This window comes from Embiotoca jacksoni, unplaced genomic scaffold (genome assembly GCF_022577435.1).
Source record: "Embiotoca jacksoni isolate LCO1_2020_lvr unplaced genomic scaffold, fEmbJac1.0.p SCAF_7, whole genome shotgun sequence".
Classification (NCBI taxonomy): Eukaryota; Metazoa; Chordata; class Actinopteri; family Embiotocidae; genus Embiotoca; species Embiotoca jacksoni.
In genome coordinates this window covers 22,024,488-22,047,443 of record NW_027185425.1, presented here as the reverse complement: position 1 = coordinate 22,047,443, position 22,956 = coordinate 22,024,488, and the positions used below count along the sequence as shown (strand labels likewise).

Sequence of the window (22,956 nt, the reverse complement as noted above, 5' to 3'; positions counted from 1 at the left end):
TCCAGGTAAACAGTATGATCCACTACACTGCTTGTTTTTTCTTGACTCACATTCAGTGCACACTGTGATGGTACAGAACCATTCCACAAGAAATTGGTGGAAATGTGCACTGAACCAACAGTTCTTCTCTTCTATCTTTATGCTGTCCTTTTCTCTCTCTGCTCTCCTCTCACCCCAACCGGTCGAGGCAGATGGCCGCCCACCCCTGAGCCTGGTTCTGTCGGAGGTTTCTTCCTGTTAAGACGGAGTTTTCTTCCCCTCCTAGCTTATGTGGAAATTGTTGTATTGTTGGGTTTCTCTGTATAATATTGTAAAGTCTTGCTGTAAGGACTTTAATGTGTTAAGTGCCATGAAATAACCTATGTTGTGATTTGGCGCTATATAAATAAAGTTGAATTGAATTGAATTTGCTGGATGGCTTTTTGTTTCCATAATGAAGCTTGTTCTTGAACCAGAACTTTTCTGGTTGTATAGGTCAACATAGATGTAGTGTGAACTGGCATGATGTTATGGGCTGTTACCAAAAAGTTGCAGACCTTTTATAGTGTCTCTGAGTAACGTTATAGAATAACAGAATTAGTTATTTAACAAACGGTCACATAGCTTCATTTGTGTAAGTACATGTTACACATGCATGTCCACTTTGTCCACTCTAAAGGGTGATGATGGAGTCAGTGTTGTATTTGGCTGAATATCACAGTAATTAATAAAATTGACTACTGAATGAAGGATGCTTGCACAGCAATTTTCTGTGCACATGCAACTGTTGAGGACTTCACTTTCTCCTAGTAGCCCTAACCGGACCCATTCCAATCATTAGACTGCAATGCATGACACATAAACAATACTTAAACACCCTACAAGACTCACACACATCTTAAAAAATATTTCTGAGGTTAACTACAACATACAAAATAAACTTAATTCAGTAAAAGTTAACATCGTACATACACATAAGTCAAAATGTGTTGCTGTAGATCCTCTCAGTTGTCTGAGAGATTATGCTCAACATCACACTAATCAAAACAGTAATTATATGATATAAAACCCACTTTGCAGATGACAGCAGAATTTTTATTTAATTGAGCAAATGTTGATATGCATATTGATCTAATTATCTGGATGTTTAATGACTCTCTGTTTGTTATTCTCCAAGACTGTAAAGCAGCAGAAACTGCTCATTATGCTCATTAAACTGCTCAATAATTAAGCGAATAACACTGCATTACATGCATACTGTACTTTCAGCTGCATATTTCACAGTCAATAATGCAATGTGAGTTTTTAGAAGTATTAATCCTTCATAATGCATCCTTTATTGAGTGGAGGAATAGACAGAAGGTGCAGAAGTGTGTTGCTTAAAAGCATTTGAGGAGATCCTGGGAGTGGTGATGGCAGCTTGTGCTGGGGGAGTTATTGCTCCACTTACTTTACAAACTGAAAATCTCATTAAGTGTGACACTGAAGATTAGTTGAGAGGGACCAAAGTGGAAAGAGAATGAACTCACAAAGGGGCTGTGAGGAGGCTTTGGTTTTGTTTGCCATCATTAATTCAGCATTGAAACAGCTCAGGGGGAAGCTCCGAGCTGCTGATCAGAGGAGCTGTGGTTATGACAGGCGAACAGGTGCCCTTTTTCCTCTCCAAATACTTTTCCCCTTTAGCTCTCATCCTTAGGTCTTAATTGAGGTGAGTTGTGTATTTGGGCCATCTGCATGCTGGCCAAATAAAGCCTGCTTTGATTTATGGTACCTCGGGACATATTAGCATCTGAATTTCACTGTCAAGAATCCTAACCCTGATTTTTAACTCTTAAGACAACAAGACTAGCAATAGCATTACTGGGATTTATACATCAGATGTGACACTAAACAGTTCGTTGTTTATAAATGTTAATTAAACACTTGGATGCAGAAGAAGACATAGCATGAATTGAGAGTAAAACATGTATACTTGACCTTGGAAATAGTACTTATACAAATTAGTTTTGATTCTTCATGAATTTTTTTTTTTTTTTTAGTGTTGTCAGACAACAAAAGGAAATGGCATGCCATATGAATACAGTCCAGTTTATTTGACATTAACATAGAAGTCTAACTCACATTAGCACAGCTCATTGCATACCATAGTACAAATCAGCATTTCGGGCTCAATACCCTACATTTTAATCCAAAGTTATGAATGATACTGTTTGAATGAATCATATACCATAAAGGCCAATTCATGGTTTCTGTGTCCTCCAATTTACATCGGAAGCCCCGCAGGTGCTCTGCAGTACATCTGGAGTTCCACAATTTGCACAAAAAAATATTAAGGCAACCTGCTGTCAGCAAGAGGAAAAGCTGTCCTTTTATGTTTAGCTTGAAAACATCAAAATACAAGAAAACACTAAATGTAACTGTCTCAAGAGAATAGGACCAAGGATGTGGCACATGCGTATTCTGTGTTTTGGGCTGGATGTGGACCTCTGCAAAGGGATTTGCATAAATATATCCAGCTGATAAAATGTACTTCCTGTGAGCCTTTGCAAAAATAATTGGCAGGCTTTCAGACGAGTCAATCAGGTGTTTGTTGTTTGTGGTATCCAGCACAAATGTAGGGTATAATCAGGACTCGTGTTTGGTCTTATTAATACAAATCTAAATATACCAGCCTTATTTTAGTAGTAATTGGTATGATTGATTTCCAAGTCAATATTAACATGAGCTAAATTAAATTAAATCCCATTTCTTTGTATGTTAGGGGCGGTCGTGAGTGACTGCAGCTTCCAGCGGACACACAGAGAAGACCGGCAAGGAGACAGACAATGAAAAAATGTCATGGATCTTTTGACGGTTTCCTGCCCCACAAATGCGGCGGCTCACCAGGATTCATCCATACACAGTACATCAGACCGGCACACCCAGGAAATGTGGCTTGTAACGCCTCGGGGAAAACAAATGACACTCGCTATATACTTAAATGTACCACCAGAGTAAAATTAGTTTAAAAATGAAACAAAAATACCATGTCACGTAAATATATGACCCTTCTGCCTGCTCTAGTACATGCTCGACAGATCCAAAATTTTATTTAATCCCTTATTAGAAATGTCAATTCCATCTAAAAGCAGCATAAACTAGTGCTATAACCCACTCAGTGGCCAAAGGTATCCTGGACACCTATTTTTACCTTACTGAGTTTCCAGGTAAGCAAATTACCAATGAACTATTTTTATTTTAAGTCCTGTTCCACAAATAATATACTCGCTAACAAATTACACTGTGCTAACTGACCGAGCTACCTTATAACCCACAGTGTTCCATTGTCTTGCTGTCATATTGTTTGAAGAGTCTGAACTTCCTCGTGTTCACCTTTGCCGTCATTGCATGATGTGGAAATGTTTCCCCCCAGATGACATAATGCCAGACTGATGAATAATTGCTGATCAGAACACCGCTAGCTGGTTAGCATCCTAACTTCAGTAAATATCTCTGCAACACAATATTTCTCTGACATATCTGACAAAATATTGACACTACAATTTCTATAGATAATGTGGCTATGGTTCATCTGTTTCTTAACATTTTAATCGAAACATCTGACAGATTGCCCCTTAAAATTTGTGATCGTGTTTGAATGTAGGAGACGTGCTCAAACAGATGAAGGCAGAGAGAAAATAGCAAGGGCATAAAAGACTGAAACATATACGCAGTCTTCACATTTGCAAGTACGCAGAGCAAGAACATCTTCTGTAATGATGTGTCTAACAGTCTGCTTACATGACCATTAGACAGCTTTAAAACAGGCAAACTGTGACATCCAGCAGCACTTAGCAGTCGTGTGACACCAAGCACCAATAGTTAACTTGTATTGTCTGGTGAGGGTGTTTATGGCCGTTAGTGGCTGTATTTCATAGCTTTTTCTCTCTAAGGAGCACTTTGAGATGTGTACACTTTGACTGAGAGCGGCCTCGGAATGCTTCGGTGATATCGTTATGTGCTGCCCAATGTCGCAGAGCAGAAAACACATCAAAGGATAGTTTGTAATTTGTGTTAACTACAAAAGTATTTCCCACATGTAGAATGTATTTGACAAACCAACCCAAAAACATTTAGTCTTACATGACTTTAGTCCTACTTTGCAGTGTCTTCAATGCGCAGTGCTGTTTGAACACACATGTTTAATTTGTGTCGATAGCATAATCTGGACACCTGGAAATAACTTGAATAACAAAAATTTACCATCTCGTAAAAAATGCCTACTTTTACACTCAGCAGAGATAATACACAGTATAATGGGCAAAATGTGCAAACATAAGGACTGGAAAACCATGACAAGTGTCAAGAGTACTTTTGGTATGAAGTTGAAGAGACTCATGCAATACCCATTCAAAAAAAATGCCTGTCTGCCTGTATGATCGGTTAGTTTGTGGTATTGCTGTATAGCTTTCCTTACAACAGTTTTCTGCAGTTGAAGGTGAAAACACACTCCACTACATTTGCTGTGATGCCCTCTGGAACTGTGACAGTACTACCCACTACATCACTATTTATACCGTAACTGTAATATGGTTTTCAAATGGGTACTCACTACAAACTGCTACTCAGATTATAGATATAGATATGTACGATATAGATAACAGTAAAATGTAGTATAATCCTACCATTATGAGATGATTAGTTTTAATAATATTCACAGCATAGTGGGTAAGGTTATACCGCTAAACACTTACTGGGGGTCAGGGGTTTAGCTCTATTTTTTGAATGTACTTGACATGCATGCACAAGCGCAGGCACAGCCGAGCGCTAACAGGGAGTGCAGACGGCTCGTTTATAACCCATAGACTGAATATAAAAGTGGACATATCTGCCAGGTCTGAACCAGGCCCATGCGGAAGTGCCTTCAATTGCAGAACCATCATGAAGATGACTCCAAAAAGGCTCTGGTTCCATAGAACACCATTCAACTTCTCTCATGAAATACAAGTCAATGCATTTTTTTTAAGGGTCATTTTGGTGTCATTTGCAGAAGTCACTTCTTCCAATCCATTTTCTGGCAGTCCATCTGCAAAAAGCTGTATTTTTTTTTTGATTAACCCACATGTGGTGCAGTCAGGTTTCTGCTATTGGTGTGTGCAGCATAAATCAAGCCAGATCCACTGTTTACTTGTCCTTCTATGTTCGTGTTCACTTCTGGATCCAAAACAGCGAAAAGCAATGGCTAAAATTCAAAGTCAAGGCTTCACAAACCAATGGGTGACGTCACTGTTGTCACTTGATACCAACTGGATAAACTCATGCTTATGCTCACGCTCCGTATGTGGTACATGACATAATGACTTCCACATAAACATAAGTCCTGCCATTGACTGTAAAATCAGTCTGATCAACTATTTGGATGTTTTTAAACCAAATATTTGAAATTATGATATGAATTTAAACTGTAAGGCAACAGGCATGTTCATTTTAACAAGCCACATTTAATAGTGAATTATCTTCATTTATACACACTGTTTTCCCCCCACCCATTCACACACACCCTCACCAACTAATGAAACTGAGCTGCCATACAAGGCACTCACCATCAGGAACAAATTCACGCACATTCATACACCGATGGTACGCCATCGGGAGCATTTTGGGGTTGCCCCATGACATCAAAAGGTCCTTCCACTGTATCATGTTATATTTTGGAATCAGATACAGTCCATGAGTCAGATACTGCACTAAAAATATAATTGTTTATAATGAGTTGTGTAAAGTTAATTAAAATAATATAAATGGATTATGTTAGGCTTGTAAATACTTTCTAAAAATATTAATTTCAACTGATTTTAATGTTCTGGTCTTTAAATACCATTTCACACTAAGACCTCCATTTCAAAATAATAAATACTGTTTAAAATTATGACTCAAGTCATTTTATTAGTTGTGTACTGGTCTCACTTGAGCATTTGGATAAACTACTGTGTACATTTTAAGTTTTATCCAAAGTGTTTGCTTTTTTTTGTTTTTATTTTAAGACGGGCTATCGTTTAGATATATATTAAATCAAAATTAGATTTTTTTTTTTTTTTTTTTACCCAAATACAGGAACCAAAACGTCATACACATACGCTACAAGTACAGATTTGATGGGCAAATATATTTCAGTGTCAGTAAGCCTTTCTCACTTTCTCAATTAGACTACTTCTGACGTATAGAATAACGTCAAATATACTAACAAATTAAGTTGTCATACAAATTTGTTTGTGAATCATCACGTACCCAACTGCATTTCCCTTTTTTTTATTCCACTTTGCTGTGAAGCATGACAGTTTTTTTTTTTTTAGTGCAGTGTTAATAAATGTTATCATGATTATGATGATATAAATCTGACTGAAACCTCGCATGATATATTTTTAGGGTAACATGATTAGTTTCACCTGTTTATCATGACATGGATGTAAATGCAAATGATGAGGATAATTAACGGTGAATTTGGAGCTTCAGGCTTCGCTTGTCTTTCATTTTGTCCTCAAAATACACAGCAAAAGTTTGAGCTCATTCTTTAAACTTAGGCTAAATGTCTGAATGCTCAGAGTTTGGAACGCTCAACCCTGTCAGGCTTAATATTATCATAGTTATGGCTCAGATGTTTTAATTATTCTTGTGGTCGTCTCTTCACAAGGGTCATCTCTGTGGTGCGGTAATATGTCTGAGAGCCTTTAGACCTCTATCCTCTCTATATTTAAAAAAAAATTTCTTCTGCGGGTAAACGGTTGCACATTATTGCTGGAGCATTGACGCAGCAAATACATGTTAAAGATGAGTGAATCAGGAGTGTTAGGCTCTGGTTGTCTTTAATTGTGTGCTCAATACACACAGCAGAACAAAAAAATAATTCTTAAAACTTGCGTGAGAAAATAAATGTGGACCATTTTGTAATTCTAAACCTGAACCCTGTTAGGCTCAATGTAATTGCATTGTTCAGGCTCAGATTATCGAATTATTTCAGTGGGTTGAGAGTCAGCTCTGTGCCCCTTATCCCAACCCCTTCAACCCCCCCACTCATGTCCCTGTGCCGCTCTCCTTCTCTGTTTCTGTAAACTTGCATCTCTTCCACATTGTTGTTATGTTGTTGCGACATGTTAGTTTAATCGCACAATGAGACGTTCAGACGATCAATTTAAGATGCTTCAAAATGGAACGCCATCTTGTGTAGATGTTACAATGTTTTTTTGAACATCAGAGCCACGTATATGTGCTGGCTCCTGCGTTGTTTGTATTTTTTTCTGATCTGTGCCCTGCATGCACTTGCATTGTTTGTTTTCTACTGCCTGGACTTGGTTTTCCTTTGTAAGTAAAAGTTCTTTGTTTGCTCCAGCCCCTGTTTGTGCAGTTGGGTCCAATCCCTGTTGAACTGTGACAGGGGTGTTAAGACAAAACATTGTGGTTGTTCCATCAGTTTAAATGTCTTGTACCATGCTACAAGTTCTATTAAGCACATTCCCACTGTTGGGCTCTCCAGGGATCTCCATATGTCTTCCAAGGCCAATTTGCAAGTAGCTAGTCATCAGTACACTCAAGCCCCTGTCTCCAGAAATTGCCAGCGTTCCTTGCATCCTGTAATGTTTGCAACAATGCTCCCGTTTCTCTTCCTCTGTTCATGTGAACACACACATGCTCTTACTTTAAGCTGAGATTGGGCACATGAGTCAGTCCTGTCAAACAAATGTTGCCTTTTTAAAAAAAAACTTATTTAACCTGTGAATCACTGCAGAAAGGAACCTTTAATCTGCAAACAGCCAGCAAGACTCACAATAAGCACAGTTGCTGGGGGTGCAAATAACACAGCTATGTTCCTGGGAGTTTGATACCTTTCTTGGTAGTGCTGAAGTAATAACAATCAGAGAAACACCTGTTTCCTTCTTTTCTTTTTGTCTTTGCTATGTGGCTCTTGATCTTTGCATTGCAGGGTACCTGTGGTATATTATTATTGTCACAGCAATCATTAGAATAATGTAATAATTTAAACCAGCAAGGGTTAAATAAACTCATAAGGGGCCATAAGCCACTTTTGTTTTTATCTGACTTCACCAGACTTTCTTTCCTTTGTGCACTGCGTTTTTGTTTGGGTTTACTAAGTATTGTTTATACAGCTAAGCTATTATCCATTTGCTGAAGCACTCTTACTTCTTGCTTAAAGATTTAACTGTTGAGCAAAAATTTGTATCACAAAGCCACAACACACATGACAGATAGCAAGATCATTGTACAAACTACTTCTACTACTATTTCCCAGCAAGTTGTCTTTCTTCATAATTTTTGAGAAGAAAACAGCCAAAATTAAATAAGTGGTGTTTTATATGAAAAATACAGGTTTGGAACATTGTAAGACAAAAATAAATTCAAGTACAAATAATTTAAGTGCTGTTGAATGGTTACTTTGAATTTTAACTATTATTGAGTTATAAAAACAAATTTGAATTAAAAAAAATGTCACCCTGCATGGGCCTCTGACAGCTGCTGTTATAGTTGTATTGTTGATATTTACAGCAGTGAACAGTATGTGAATGGCAGTAAAAAAATAATGTTCTTATAGACCATCTAGTATGTCTATTTATGAGTGATCAACTGGGGAGGGCTGATTTTCCTCTTAAACTAAACTGAGGGTTAATTGCCCGCATGTTTAGGATCAAATCCTCCTGAGTCTTCATATTCCTAAATTGCAACAGATATTCCTCCTCTTCTCTTTTTTTACCCGTTCTGTCTTCATTCTCTGGATCTTTTAAAAGCCTTCTTTCATGCAACATATTGTTCTCAGGCCTTCATTCTTTGCAAAGCATTCTATTGTCTACCTGCTTTGCAGCTCCCAAGCCGTGAGTATGATGATTGGAAACTTTCAAAAGAGGTGGAGAATTGGAGCTCATTTCATCTCGTCTTATTTGACAATTAAAAAGCATATGAGTTGGTGCAGGCCTGGTTCGTTTTCGATTACAAAAAAAAAGAAGGGATATCATTTTGTTATATGCTGTTAGAAAACTAGAATTAACAATGTATGGTTACTTGTGTACAGTGTATCTGTAGTTCCTAACTACTACAGTGTGTACAATATGGGAGGCTGTGGCTCAGACAGTAGAGTGGGTTGCACACTAATCGGAAGGTTGGCGGTTCAATCCTCAGCTCCTCCTGTCCACATGCTTAAGTGTCCTTGAGCAAGACACTGAACCCTAAGTTGCTCCTGATGGTGAACCATCGGTTTGTGAATGTACTCCTGATGGCAGCACCTTGCATGGTGATCTGTCTCATTAGTGTGTGAATGGGAAAACCATGTTAAAGCACTTTAAGACTGAAATATGATAAAGCGCTATACAAGTACAGACCATTTACAGTATGAATTTATGCAATCTGCTCTCTTAGGCCATTTCCCTCTCCAGTCACTGAGAAGCAAATTACCATAGTGCACATAATAAAGCATGGATTGCAGGGCAAGTGTGATTTGATTTATTGTCCCACTCTTCAGCTGTTGGCAATAACTGCTACATCAATAAGACCTGTTTGTTCAGCAAAAAAGGACAAGTTAATTACAAGAACAAACAAAATAACTTTCAGAGTTCTTCTAAAAAGACCACAGTTCAGGGTACCTCAAGGTCAAATCAGAAGCTATAATGTAATCATAGTTTAAATTATCTTTATTATCTCACTTTTTCCTCCATCCAATAAGGTGTACCAAGTCTTCAAAGACAGTTTTTTGAGCTGGATTTTAGTGTAAGTAGTTATAGGTATTAATATGATGCTCTTCGTCTCACAGAAAACACAGGTTTATGCAACCCTTTCTTAGTCAAAGGTGTTCAATACTGCCGTTTTGTCAAAGCCTACTGTGGTATCACAGACACACTCAAGGTGTCTTCAGTTTAAGCACCAAAAACCATATGGTTAGGGTCACCAAAAATGCTCAATAAAGTCCACAATAGGATGACATCCCTTTAAGAGTTGTCAAATATTGCATGATCATGATTTTAATATAATGTGATCTTTTCAGTCAGCAGTTGTACATTCAGGCAATTACATCTCAGTAGCATTAGGAATTACAAAATTCCATTCATAGCTCTGATTTAGATGGAAGAGCAGGTTTCTGTGTGTGCAGTAAGTATAAGGTAGTCATCAACACTGTTTACAAGGGCAATAGAGAGATTGACATCCAGAGGCACAGTCAAACCTACAGTGAATTCACAACTTAGGCAAATGGAAAAAAAATACCAAACTGCATCAGAGCTAGGTCTGAGTCACATGAAGATTTGGAGGTTTTGTTTGGCCGTGTGTGTGTGGCTGTGACTTGAGGTCGCTCAGTTTACTCTTGTATATTTCTGTCGAAGTGAAATCAATCAATCAGGTGTTGGTAAGCACTACCGCATATGTGAAAAAGTTGTATTTAGCCTTTTGTGTCTCTGGAGGGAGCTGTGTGAAGTCTGATAAATGTCCTCAAGTAAATGAGTCAATGTCAGGTGAGTCGGACAACATGTTTGAAAACTAAAGAAAATCTGGAACTGTACAATCAGTTTACCAGGCCTTTGTAGCCCAATTTATATCCACAGGCTAAATTAGCCACTTCCATTATTACACCCAAATCTCTGACCTAGCTGTCTGCAGTCAAGTTGCCGTGTTGGTGACATACAGGTTTTAAAATGGCATTTAATTGTCAAAATAATAGCTGTTTCCGAAATCACAACCTTGTCCATTCACTTACTTCTCCCTATAAAGCAGAGACTCAATAATTCACACAACAGTGAGCTTAATTTATTTTGCATCATCAACATCAGCTGTTTAGTTGCGCAACAGCTATTTTAGCATTTGTCAAATGCAACACATTGCATGGCAGGATTGTTTGCAAGTTGGGCCACATGCCATGGACATTGCATTTTTAAGGACAGTATACAGTGGAAAATTAAGTGCACAATCATAGACTGTATATAAAAGTGGACATAGCTTTCGGGTCTGAAAAGTGAGGCCAATGTGGAAGTGCCTTAAACTAAAAAAAAAAAAAAAAAAAAAAAAAAAAAAAAAAAAAAAAAAAGGACCAGCTGAAAAAAACAGAATGCAATGATTTGCAAATCATATAAAGCGATATTTAATTGAAAATAGACCCAAGACCACATATCAAATGTTGAAACTGTTGAAACTCAGACATTCTTTTTGAAAAATATAGGCTCATTTTGAATTTGATGGCAGCAAAACATTTCAAGAAAGTTGGAACAGGGTCACCAAAAGACTGGAAAAGTTGTGTAACACTGAACAAAACACCTAGTTGAACATCTCACAACTAATTAGGCCAAGTGGCCAAAGGTCAGTAGCATGATTGGGTATAAAAATAGCATCCCAGGGAGGCAGTGTCTCAGTAGTGAAGATGGGGAGGAGTTCACCAATCTGTGAAAAACTGCATGGGCAACAATTAAAAAATAATGTTCCTCAAAGTAACATTGAAAAAAAATTGGGAATTTCGTCATGTTCAGCATCAATAAAAGATTAGCAGAATCCGGAGAAATCTTTGTAAGCAAGGGAAAAGGCTGAATAAAAACAGCCACATGGGCTCAGAAACACTTCCGAAAACCATTGTCTGTGAACATAGTTAATCGCTGCATCCACAAATGGAGGCTTATTCCATATATAAGACCATATATAAACAAGATTGAGAAACACTGCCACCTTCTTTGGGCTAAGCTAATTTAAGATGGACTGAGACAAAGTGTAAAACTCTCCTTTGTTCTGAAGAACCAAACTTTGAAATTGTTTTTGCAAATCATGGACCTCCGTTGTTTTCTGCACATAAATCAGAATTCAGCATCTGTGATGGTGTACTAGTCCATTGGTGTACTTTAGCATGGGTAGCATGCACATCTGGGAAGACAACATTAATACTGAATGATAAAGATTTTGGAGGAACATATGCTGCCACCCAGACAATGTCTTTTTCAGGGAGGCCTTGTTTATTAGAGCAAGACAATGCCAAACCACATTCTGCACGTATTACAACAGCATTGTTCCATAGTACAAGAAGTAGGAGTGTGGGTGTTAAAATGGCCTCTTACAGTCCAGATCTGTCACCCATTGAAAACATTTGGCGCATAATGAAACAAAAAATATGACAAAGGAGACACTGAACTGTTGAGCAAATGAAATCCTACAACAGGCAAGAATGGGACAACATTTTTACTTTGGTCTCTTTAGTTCCCAGGCAGTTACAGAGTGTTGTTAAAAGAAGAGATGATGCAAATTGTTTTGAAACAGCTTCTAAAACGGCCCCATGGACTCCCATTCAACTTCTCTCATGAGATACAAAGTCAATACATTTTTCATTTTCGTGTCATTGCTAAAGTCACTCTTTTTTATTAGTTTTGCTGTTCAACTAATAAGAATACCCAACTCAAGGCTGTTCACAAACGTCACTGTTGGTTGATGCTTGTATACAATATATTATATAGGGAGAGATTTAAAAAAACAACAACAATGTCTACTGTTTTGGTGCATTCATTTCTATCATTATTTATTATAGTGTCCATCATCTGATATTGTTATCATGGGGCAATGCTATCTCCATGGGTGTACTCTTTGAAGTGATGGGGAGATTAACTTCTTAATTTGGAAATATAGTTGTTTGAATCATTGATTATGTAACTTTATGGTAAAATGGAGCAAGCAGCAGAAAAGAACTTCAACTGAAGTCGATGCAACTGATACCACCATGAAAGCGCAAAAACAAAAAAATCACTTGTGGAATGCTCTCATTGGCATGTGTTTCCTTTCCTGCCTACTTTGTGCCACAGCACGCAAGGGCATTTCATCTGGTAAAATCTGGTCTGACCATACATTCTCAGTATGAATTCCACTTCTGATTTGTATGGCAGCCCTGGAGGAGCTGTCACATCCTGGGAGCATTACAGTTAATGAATGGGCATAGCTGAAAGTGGGATAGATCATTACACACCTGCCGACATTTTTGCTACCAAGAAATCTTGAGTTACAATTTGAAGCATGAGTGGTACTCAAGTGTATAAATGAGGACCCATAATCGAGACATATGATGTTGTGAATGTGTTACAAAATATTTTTAATTAGTCTTAAACTTAACATGAATATTGACAGCTTTAATGTTTCAACATTACAGAGATAAACTCATCAATTTAACAATTCCTACATGAGCAATAGCTGAAAGCAAAAACTTGCTGGTAAAAGGAAAAAAACATGTTCAGAGCTAGTGGGGGCCTTTTGCCTCGAGCAGTTGGAATGAGGTGAGAGCGGATAGAAAAAGGTGGCAGTAACTGAAGACCAGAAACATGCAGCTCCAGTGCCAGGGATACGTGCTAAAAAAGCAAAAAAAAAAAATCCTCAAGCAAGGAGAATAATGTAGACAGTCAACAAACAATACAAAAACAATGGTGAGACAAGATAATTAGATGCAATAGTAGAATATAAATACATGGGAAATTAATGAGAGAAAAGAGGGGCTCAGTGTATCATGGGAAGTCCTCCAGCAGGCCTGTAATAGTATAACTATGGCTTGCTAACTATGGGTGGCTTAAGGACATCTGAGCCAGCCCAAACTGTAAGCTTTCTCAAATAGGAAAGTTTTAAGTCTAATATTAAAAGTAGAGAGGGTATCTGCCTCTTGGAACTGGTTCCAAAGGAAAAGGGCCTGAAAGCTGAAGGCTCTGCCTCCCATTCTCTTTTAAGAAACTCTGAGAACCCCAAGTAGGCCAACATCCTGTGAGCAAAGTACTCTTTTAGGATGATACGGTATGTTGGTTACATACTGTAACTAAAGATTTTATGAGTCTAGGCATAGCCCTCGACGAGCTGTTGATATCGGGATAAACGTCATCTTAAAGATCTTATAGATTTTATAGATCTTTGAGATAAGATAAAGCTTGGTTGATGAGAGCTTTGTAAGTCAGGAGAAGGCATTATGCTGCTCTTTTCATAGGATGAATATACTTCTCATGTTCCATTTCATATTTCATGGAAAGAATTTCTCCTGATTTACAACTGCAAGAGAAATGACTGATTAAAGCCTGTAACTAGTTCATGAAAGCACATACTGTGCACAGTGCTGCACCTGCTGTCTGGCGATATTATTTCACATGAGAAATAACACATTCAGTTGCAAAGGTTTTAAGTCTGAGAAATATATGGACACGCATACACTGACATCCAGTTGTGTCAAAGAAATGTGATTCAAATTGCAGGTTCTGAGCAACTTTTGCTCAAAGGTAGAAATATCTGGTTAAATACAGCCATGGTATGTCAACTCTCTGGTATATATTTTTGTTTTTTATGCACCCCACAATACGTACACACCATGTATGTAGGATTCTATTGAAGATGGGTTTGTCACTGGTGACAGTGTGCAGAGAGCATGTCTGATGGTTATCAGCGAACATCACAAACTTAGACTTGTGCACGCATGCATGTCATGCGCGTGCACACACACACACACACACACACACTGACATGTAATGTGGCAAATGACCTATGACTAGAATCAGCTGAGATGTCTATAGGAACATTTTAAACTGGTATAAAGCCGAGTTCAAGAAAAATGGAAGACTTGAAAGGGAAAAGTGTTCAGAAAAGTTAAAAGTGTCTTTGGTTAATATCGGAGATAAATGCTTTTTTTTGTGTGTGTCTTTTTAACTAATTTACAGTTTGGCATTATTCTTGAACTTGCTGGGCCTGATTCTGTCACTTGAGCTGCTGACTATCAATCAGGGCTCATGTTCACTGGAAAGTAAGTTCAGTGAACAGATCACCATGTGCCATTTCTTCACAGGAAAAGGATTTTCCCCTCATTGTAGATGCAGCACCAGTGGTTCTGTACACTTTCCTCTCATACAGGCCAACCAAACATTTTAAGTTTGTTTTTATGGGGTGAAATCTTAAAACAACAGGGAACTTGAAGGTCTGAGCATTTATGTCTATGCACTTTTTGTAACTGTGATCAACATGAGGAATTAAGCCATTAACTATTTTGTGCTAATTATTGTCAAGATTAGCCTTAAACTTCAAGAAAAGAATGGCCTCAATGTGAATGTATCCCTCAGTCACTGAGTGAGTGGATCATTGTAGCAACCGACTGAGAGCTTAACTGAACTGAAAAATGAACATATTATTTCTAAATGTGATTGAGTTCCTTCCTCAAACAGATGTGTCCTTTTAAACAAAACATTTGTAGATGACACATCGCTACTGCACACAACTTCATACACCACCATCAGTGTTTCAGAAGGAGAGCATTTTGTTGATTTGGTCATTTTTCCCATAGTTCACATACGGGGACACTTTGAGTCTATTAAGAGTCTTAAGTACCAGGGTGGTTGACCACTGTTCTGGTTGATGATACAAATATGGGATTATAATCCAGCCCTTTCTGTTGCCTCTGCATCAGGATCATCTACTAGTTGAGAATTTCAGAGGTGATGGCAAAGAGGTCAAGTTTTTTCTCTTGCCGGTGCCCAGATGGACTCAATCATATCTCTGATGACAGCTGACCAGCAGCGACACTCACCCACTCTCTGGGCTGGTTTGGCTGATGGATTGATTTTTTTTCTTGCATAATGTTAAAATACCAAAACTCAGTAAGTGCCCAAGTAAGTTTCAGCACTCCTATACTTGTGCAACTGATAAGGAGGAATTATCTATATGACTTTTAGTAAATGGAATGGGTCAAATTGCATAAATACTGATTCCAACAAAGCGCAAAATGCAACTCAGAAGCATTTTCTCATTATGCCTGTCTGTGGCTTGAGTTTCGCATGTAATAATTATTGCATGAAAGCCAAAAAAACACGACAAAACCTCTGAAAAAACTCAACAGATTTTAAGATGCCAGTGTTCCCTCTAGAATTCACAGAGACTTTGGTAAAGAAGTCATGTCTGGATTGAATAGTAAGAGACAGATCTATGCTGCTTGCCTTGTCCAGCACTGTTCCTTGCCTTGGGGCAACCAACTGGCTGTCTGGCTACTCGTCAGGTATCTGCGAGGCCTGTTCAGTGCAGGCCATATTTACCAGATGCACCACTCCCTTAGGGTGAGCACTCTACAGCTGGCAGCTCCAGGGTCCAGTAAACTCATTGGCCCTCAGCCAGAAACAAGCTGAAGGGTGCCTTAGCCTGAGTACTGCACAGATAAACATGTCTGTATGCACTGCACAGAGTAAATTCACTGGACAAGACAAACAATGAGCTGAGATAAACAGCTGCAGACTGCACACTTTACACACTCCAATTAGTTGGGATGAATACGCTCTAGTTGTTCCAGTAGTGTAACCTTTTTCAATTCAATTTTATTTATATAGCGCCAAGTCACAACACAAGTTATTTCAGGGCACTGTACATAGTCAAGTCCTTACAACAGAACCATATAACATTTCAGAGAGAAATCCAACAATTCAACAACTCCAACAGCTGGGTGGAAAAAGCTCCCCATTAGCAGGAAGAAAAACCTCATTGAGACAATAAACAAAGCCATGGGAAAGAGAAGGCATGAAATTAATGTATTGGAATTGTTAAGCGTTATTGAATTAATACAAGTATAATTTTAGGTGGAGTGATGTATTATTCCAAGGGGAGGATATGTGACCTACTTTAACGTGACTATTATGCACAAACCAAGTATAGCAATTCTGAAAACAGAAGGTAATTGAGACAATATTTTAACTGCTGAACAGTGAACTGCCTCTTAAGACTGAATAGAATCTGAGGACGTGTTTTTGATCGACCTCTCTAATGTTGTTTACGAAATAACCAACATAATAGACACATTGGCTTCAAAAACCTTAAGCTTAAAACCCAGTTGGGTAACATTCACCAGCGGACCAATATGTATTGTTAACTGTCGAACATAATCCCCATCAAAGGCAAACTGTGTTTGAGTGCTTAAAGTAGGATCCCCAATTGTTTTAGGAAGCAGGGAACTTTCCAGGGAACTAAGACTTTCGGGGGAAGTTCTGTGGCAATGACTTTAAGGTAATTGTAAAAAGAGCAAATTTGTACATTTTCATTTTCTAAACCTGACTACTTCTGTAACGACTGAATTTGTATGAGGAGTAAAAGGGAAGAAAAGGTGATTCTCCTCAAAGCAACTGCATCTCCAGTGCTTTGCCTTGTTTTTATGTTCCTTTTTAATAAATTCTGCTGACTGCATTGTGCGAACGGGACCTCTTCAGATTCTCTTCATAAGCATCCACATTATCATAAATCCCTCCCAGTGTAATTCTCACCCTCCACCATGCTGTGATAGCCTTCTGTATGAGAAGACTACCTCACCTGTTTGAATAGAAAATGATTGCTAAGCCTGTCTGCCTCACACTGCCAAGCACTCTCTGAGTTTAACCCTTCAGGCTAAATATAGATCCCCTGAGACTCTCTTCAGCTCCACTGAATGGGCTAACTGAGTGGTCTATTCACTTCAGTCAGCTTCTGTTTGTTTCTTCACTTTTGATTTTCCTCATGTCTACATTCCAGAACCCATTCCTCTGAGAGGGAACCAGTGTAAAATATCTTTACAGTTTGGTCTGGATGTAATGAAAGTTCACTTGTGTGGTTACCAGTTTTGTTCTCATCTTTCAAGAGACTTACAGAAAAGGCACATTTTACTGTATAAAACATATTTGAATACCAATAAATCCAATTACATCCAGGAGATTACAGTTACACTTTATAGATTGTTATATACAATTATTGTTATCAAGTAGGTTATTTTTCAAACTTTAAAACTCAGAATCCCCTAAAAAGGATATATTATACATTATCTATTGTTTTTATCCTGTTCCCCACTTTGTGACATACTTAACAGTACAGGTACATGCTCATTTTACAATATATGTGGAGGTTTGTGGATGCCCCCTTACTGTGGAGAGATGTGCTGTGAGGCAATTCAATCCAAAGGGCCAAATGATTGGAAGCAAAACCTTATTTTCTAAGTATTGATTCTGTGGGCAACCTGCAAAATGCAAAAACCTCAGCAAGATGGATCTGCTGTCATGTCTTACAGTAGAAATCAGGCAATCAATGTCACACCTCCACTAGGGCTTGTATGAACCTAATACCACTCATCTGCACTAAATAGTGAAAACCCATGGGTTCATCAATCATCAATTCAAGGAGCAGTCTCTAGTTAATAATCTGGTCTTTTCCCGCTGAACGGCCATTGCCTTTATCTGTGTGAACCAGCTGATAGTGCCTCTATTTGACAGAGGGAGGAGATGTGAGCAATATGTTTTACTTTGATTGCTGTCTTCTCGTTCTTGCTCAGATTGCAGCACTATAATTCCCAGTTTGAAACTGTCCACTATCATGATTTGAAATTGAAGCTTGCCACAAAGATTGATAATCTATTAGTCCCTCAGAATACAGTTGATTGGTCAATTTTGTAGGAAAAAAACATACTTAAATATGTTTTTCCAGATTTATATCAATGAAACTGTTCAGTAATGCCTCATTAACATCACCCAATATGGCAGTAAATCTTTGTATTGGTCCAAGCTTTTATTGGACCTTATACTGAGACTCCAATTTTCAACCACCCACCTCCTTAAGTGTTGTAATGTGTACACATGACCTTGTAAAGTGAAACTAGTGACACTAAAAATTTGAAATAGTAAACAGAAATACAAACAAACAGCAGCATGTTTTTAAAAAGATTCACTTATTTTGTTTTAGTTGCCCTCACATATGAGAATTGTTGACGTCCTTGATATCAACAATGAGCTGAAATAAAGTTATTGAGTTCTTATTGGTTAGTATGGCCTTTTCACCTTTTCTGGTGGACGAAACTACATTTGGGATGATTGTTATGCAGAGCACCAAATGTGTTCAATGTTATATTTGACCACTAGTGGCATCATGAAGCAATGTTTTGATTAGTTAGTCTTCTTTATATTTTGTACACAACACTGAAAATGACAGGAAATGACGTGCACACACGTTGCACAATACCTTACTTATTTGCCATCTCAATACCGTGCTTCCTGATTAGTTATGTGATCCTCACAACAACTTCTCTCAGTCCCTAATTTACGCATCAAAACTAAAGGGGACCTGGCTTCGTCCGTTGCCCTAAGGTTCTGGTATAGTCTTCCATCCCACATTCATGGCCTTGTACCACCACTGCTACTTCTAAATCATATTTAAAGATCCACCTGTCTGTGAAGGTTCTCTGTCATCCAGGTAATGATCAATCTAAGTTTTATCCAAAGGCAACTGGACGGCTTTTAGTTTCTTAAATATGTTCCTTCAGTTCTCGAGCTCAGAACTGAAGAAGCCTTTTGGATGAGAGGTGAAACGTCTTCAGGAAACTAAAGAAGTCCAGTTGCCCTTGGATAAAAACTAAAAAGACCAACTGGTTTTCTGTTGCTCATAGCGGCATCTAAAGTGGCCTCATGGTATTCGCTCAAGCCCACTTTTAACTTGTCTCTTAATGTTCTCTTATTGTGGAAACCAATGTAGTTTGTTACTGTTTATGTGGAAAATACATGGACTTTTAAGCCTAAACACATATTTATTTGTAATTACCGGATTAATGAATAGCTGATAAATGCATTCTCAATATAAGTCAAATGTCATGCTTGTTGCACAAATCTTTTCTTTTTTTCTTACCTGCCGTATACTGACTAAAATACACAGGGTTAAGTTAACTATTTTTCGGAATGTCACATACAATTAGTACTAAATTATACGGTAAACTTCTTGGGAAATAAAAGGATACTACAGACCTATAGAATAGTGGTACACAACAGTAGAAATATTTATAACTACCAAACATGAAGGTTAACAATGCTAGCAATCAGATAATGTGTTTTGTAAATTTACTTTTATGAAGAAGGTAATTAATTAATTACAACCCCATGTCTTAAGCCCCAAGTAAACACAGTGCTTCAAAGTGACAAATACTGGATATAACTATACAGTACAGTTTATAGATATTTACCTGACAGGAATATGACAATATGAATGACAATGTGGTACAAAGGACATCACCTTTTTAGGAGGCTCAAATGGCTTCAGCCATTGTTTATGAACATTGATTTAAATCAATCATTTAAATGTGTTTTGCTCTTTTTCAGGTTACAAGCACCCACGCTTCAAAGTCAGACATTGTCAAGTCAGGAAGCACCAAATCCACACTTAAGCATATATGGACAGAAAGCAGTAAGGAAATGTCCATCAGTAGGCTGCTGTCACAGACTTTACATGGCAAAGAGAACAGCACAGCCTTGGACCTTCGCTATGACACTCCAGAGCCCTACTCGGAGCAGGACCTGTGGGACTGGCTGAGGAACTCCACAGACCTGCAGGACTCACGGCCGCGTGCTAAACGGCGGCCCATGGTCAAAACGGGGAAGTTTAAGAAGATGTTCGGCTGGGGAGACTTCCATTCCAACATCAAGACGGTCAAACTCAACCTGCTGATCACTGGTAAGATTGTGGATCATGGCAACGGCACCTTCAGTGTCTACTTCCGCCACAACTCCACAGGCCAGGGCAACGTATCAGTGAGCTTGGTTCCTCCAACCAAGATAGTGGAGTTTGATGTGGCGGCGCAGCAGTCAGTCATCGATGCAAAGGACTCAAAGTCCTTTAACTGCCGTATAGAGTACGAGAAAGTGGAGAAGGGTGCCAAGAACACACTCTGCAACTTTGACCCATCCAAGACGTGCTACCAGGAGCAGACCCAAAGCCATGTCTCCTGGCTCTGCTCCAAACCTTTCAAAGTCATCTGCATCTTCATTTCCTTCTACAGCACCGACTACAAACTGGTGCAGAAAGTGTGCCCGGACTACAATTACCACAGTGACACTCCCTATTTCCCCTCCGGCTGACATGCCTATCCTCTCACACAGCGTAGTGGACAAGTGGAGCACAGACTGGGGCTTCTCTCCCAGAGAAATGTTTATGTTAGCTGTACTGTCCTTTAACATGTCCATACCAGAGTGTCACCCATCCCAAATGATTTCCCTATTTAATGTCTTGAATTTTGCAGAGAGCACTTACTTTTAACGGTTACAAAATGTGGTATATAGAACAGTAAGATGCTTAAAAATGACCTAAGAAACTCTGTGATTACAGTTAGTATTTCGTACCTGAATTACATTTTGTTCCTGTTGCAACCATGTGTAGGATGCATGGGTTTATTGGTCCTTTTCAGCTTGTACTCGTCACTATTAAAAGCTGCCCTTTCTTGTTTGCTTTTTGTTTACATCACACTTCTGCCACAATAAGATGTTAATAATTGTATTTTATTTATTTGGGGGTATATTTCATATACAATGCGTTTACTCTCTGGACAACAACATATGGAGTGTTTGCCCCTGCTGTGCTATTTACGCTCTGCAGTTTATCCTGCATAACTGGAAAACAAAATAACTCCTCATTCAAATAACAATTAAAAAAAAATATAATCCTCAGATGATTTTACAAAACTGTTAAAGCAGCTGAGGAGGACAGTGAAGGTTGATAATTTCTGAAATGTAAGGTGGTCTTACCCATGTGAGCTGAGACTGAGCGGGCCTCTGGCTCTCAGTCATGAGAGAAAATCTGTTACCATGCTCAGATACTATAACACTGTCAATCCTCAACTGTCATCAGAGTGCTCTTTCTACTGCAGCCAGATGTAGAGTTGGTTGGATGATTGGTTAATTCTGTGCTGACTGAATGTCTGATTACCTGACTGATTGATCAGTGGGTTGTTTGTGGGAGACGGGGCTTGCTCATTGTCACTTAATATATCAAATGTAATGTATTGAATTAAATATCTTAGATCTTAATTTGTATGAATGGTTTGTATTGTACATAGTTTATCCCAATTACGCTGCTTCTGTACATGCCCCCAATGAGCTGTGTGTTTACCCCTTTCTCGCTAAGTCCTCTTGTTCACTCCATTTATGCTCGTTCTTGGTTCTTCTAACAAAGAAAAAAATGTTGCTGCCCTCGATGTGAATTTCATTAAAACAGCAAATCTGTACAGAAGCTGTAAAACTGACTCAATATATTAAAAGTATTCATTGAAATTTTCTTTATCGGGGGTGGGGTTTGGGGTTGGTTGGGGGCTTGAGATATGAATTAAAGAAATCCGTAAATTTTATCAATTGAATGTTGGCACGTCTGAGTTCTTCCTGTGATTCTTGCCGTAATAATGAGTTAGAAATGGTTTGTTGAAGGCTCGTTACATATCACTACATCTGTCAGCTGTTTGAATGAGGATGGTCTACAACACAAAGCGCCAGTTTGTATTGATACATTGAAATGTAACAGTGGTTCTAGTATTTTCCAGGAGGCTGATGGGAGAATTAGGCTGTCCAAAAGAAATGGAATGTTTTGTATGGTGTACTGTCATATGACTAAACACAGTAGATTTGGTCTGTTGTGAACAAAAAAAAGTTGTTAATATTCTATAGTTGATAGTGTTAATAGGTAGGTAGGTAGGTATTTACTTTATTAATCCCCGAGGGGAAATTTTTTCGCTACAGCAGCATACAAAAGCAAGAAGATAATAATAGAAATAATAGAATAAAATAATAGAATAGAATAGAATAATAGAAAAGCAATAAAATAGCAGTAAACAGCAGTAAAAAATATAAAATATAAAATGCACAGTATATACAGTACATTATATATCTATATATATTATATACAAACAAACCAAGAAACACAGTCAACAGTGTTATTGTACTGTGATGGATTTTGCCAGAGGTGAATTATTGTACAGTCTTATTGCAGTGGGCAGGAATGATCTCCTGTATCTGTCCTTGTGACAGCGGAGCTGGAGGAATCTTTTAGAGAAAGTGCTCCGCTGTCCCTGCAGCAGGTGGTGGAGAGGGTGGTCAGGATTATCCAATATGGATAATAGTTTGTTCAGCGTCCTCCTCTCCACCACCTTTTCCAGGCTGTCCAGTTTGTAGCCGATGATGGAGCCGGCCTTCTTAACCAGTTTGTTAAGTCTGT

General features: G+C 38.3%; 1 protein-coding gene across 1 annotated transcript in view; it reads left to right on the top strand.

The window, feature by feature from the left end:
- The window catches only part of nxph1 (neurexophilin 1), a 53,046-nt gene extending 30,986 nt beyond the window's left edge, over positions 1-22,060 (top strand). Inside the window, exon 2 of the mRNA XM_069176361.1 lies at positions 20,079-22,060. Coding sequence (XP_069032462.1) covers positions 20,079-20,834 — 756 coding nt within the window. The 3' untranslated portion in view covers positions 20,835-22,060. The remainder of the gene's footprint in view (positions 1-20,078) is intronic.
- The last annotated feature ends 896 nt before the right edge of the window (positions 22,061-22,956 follow it).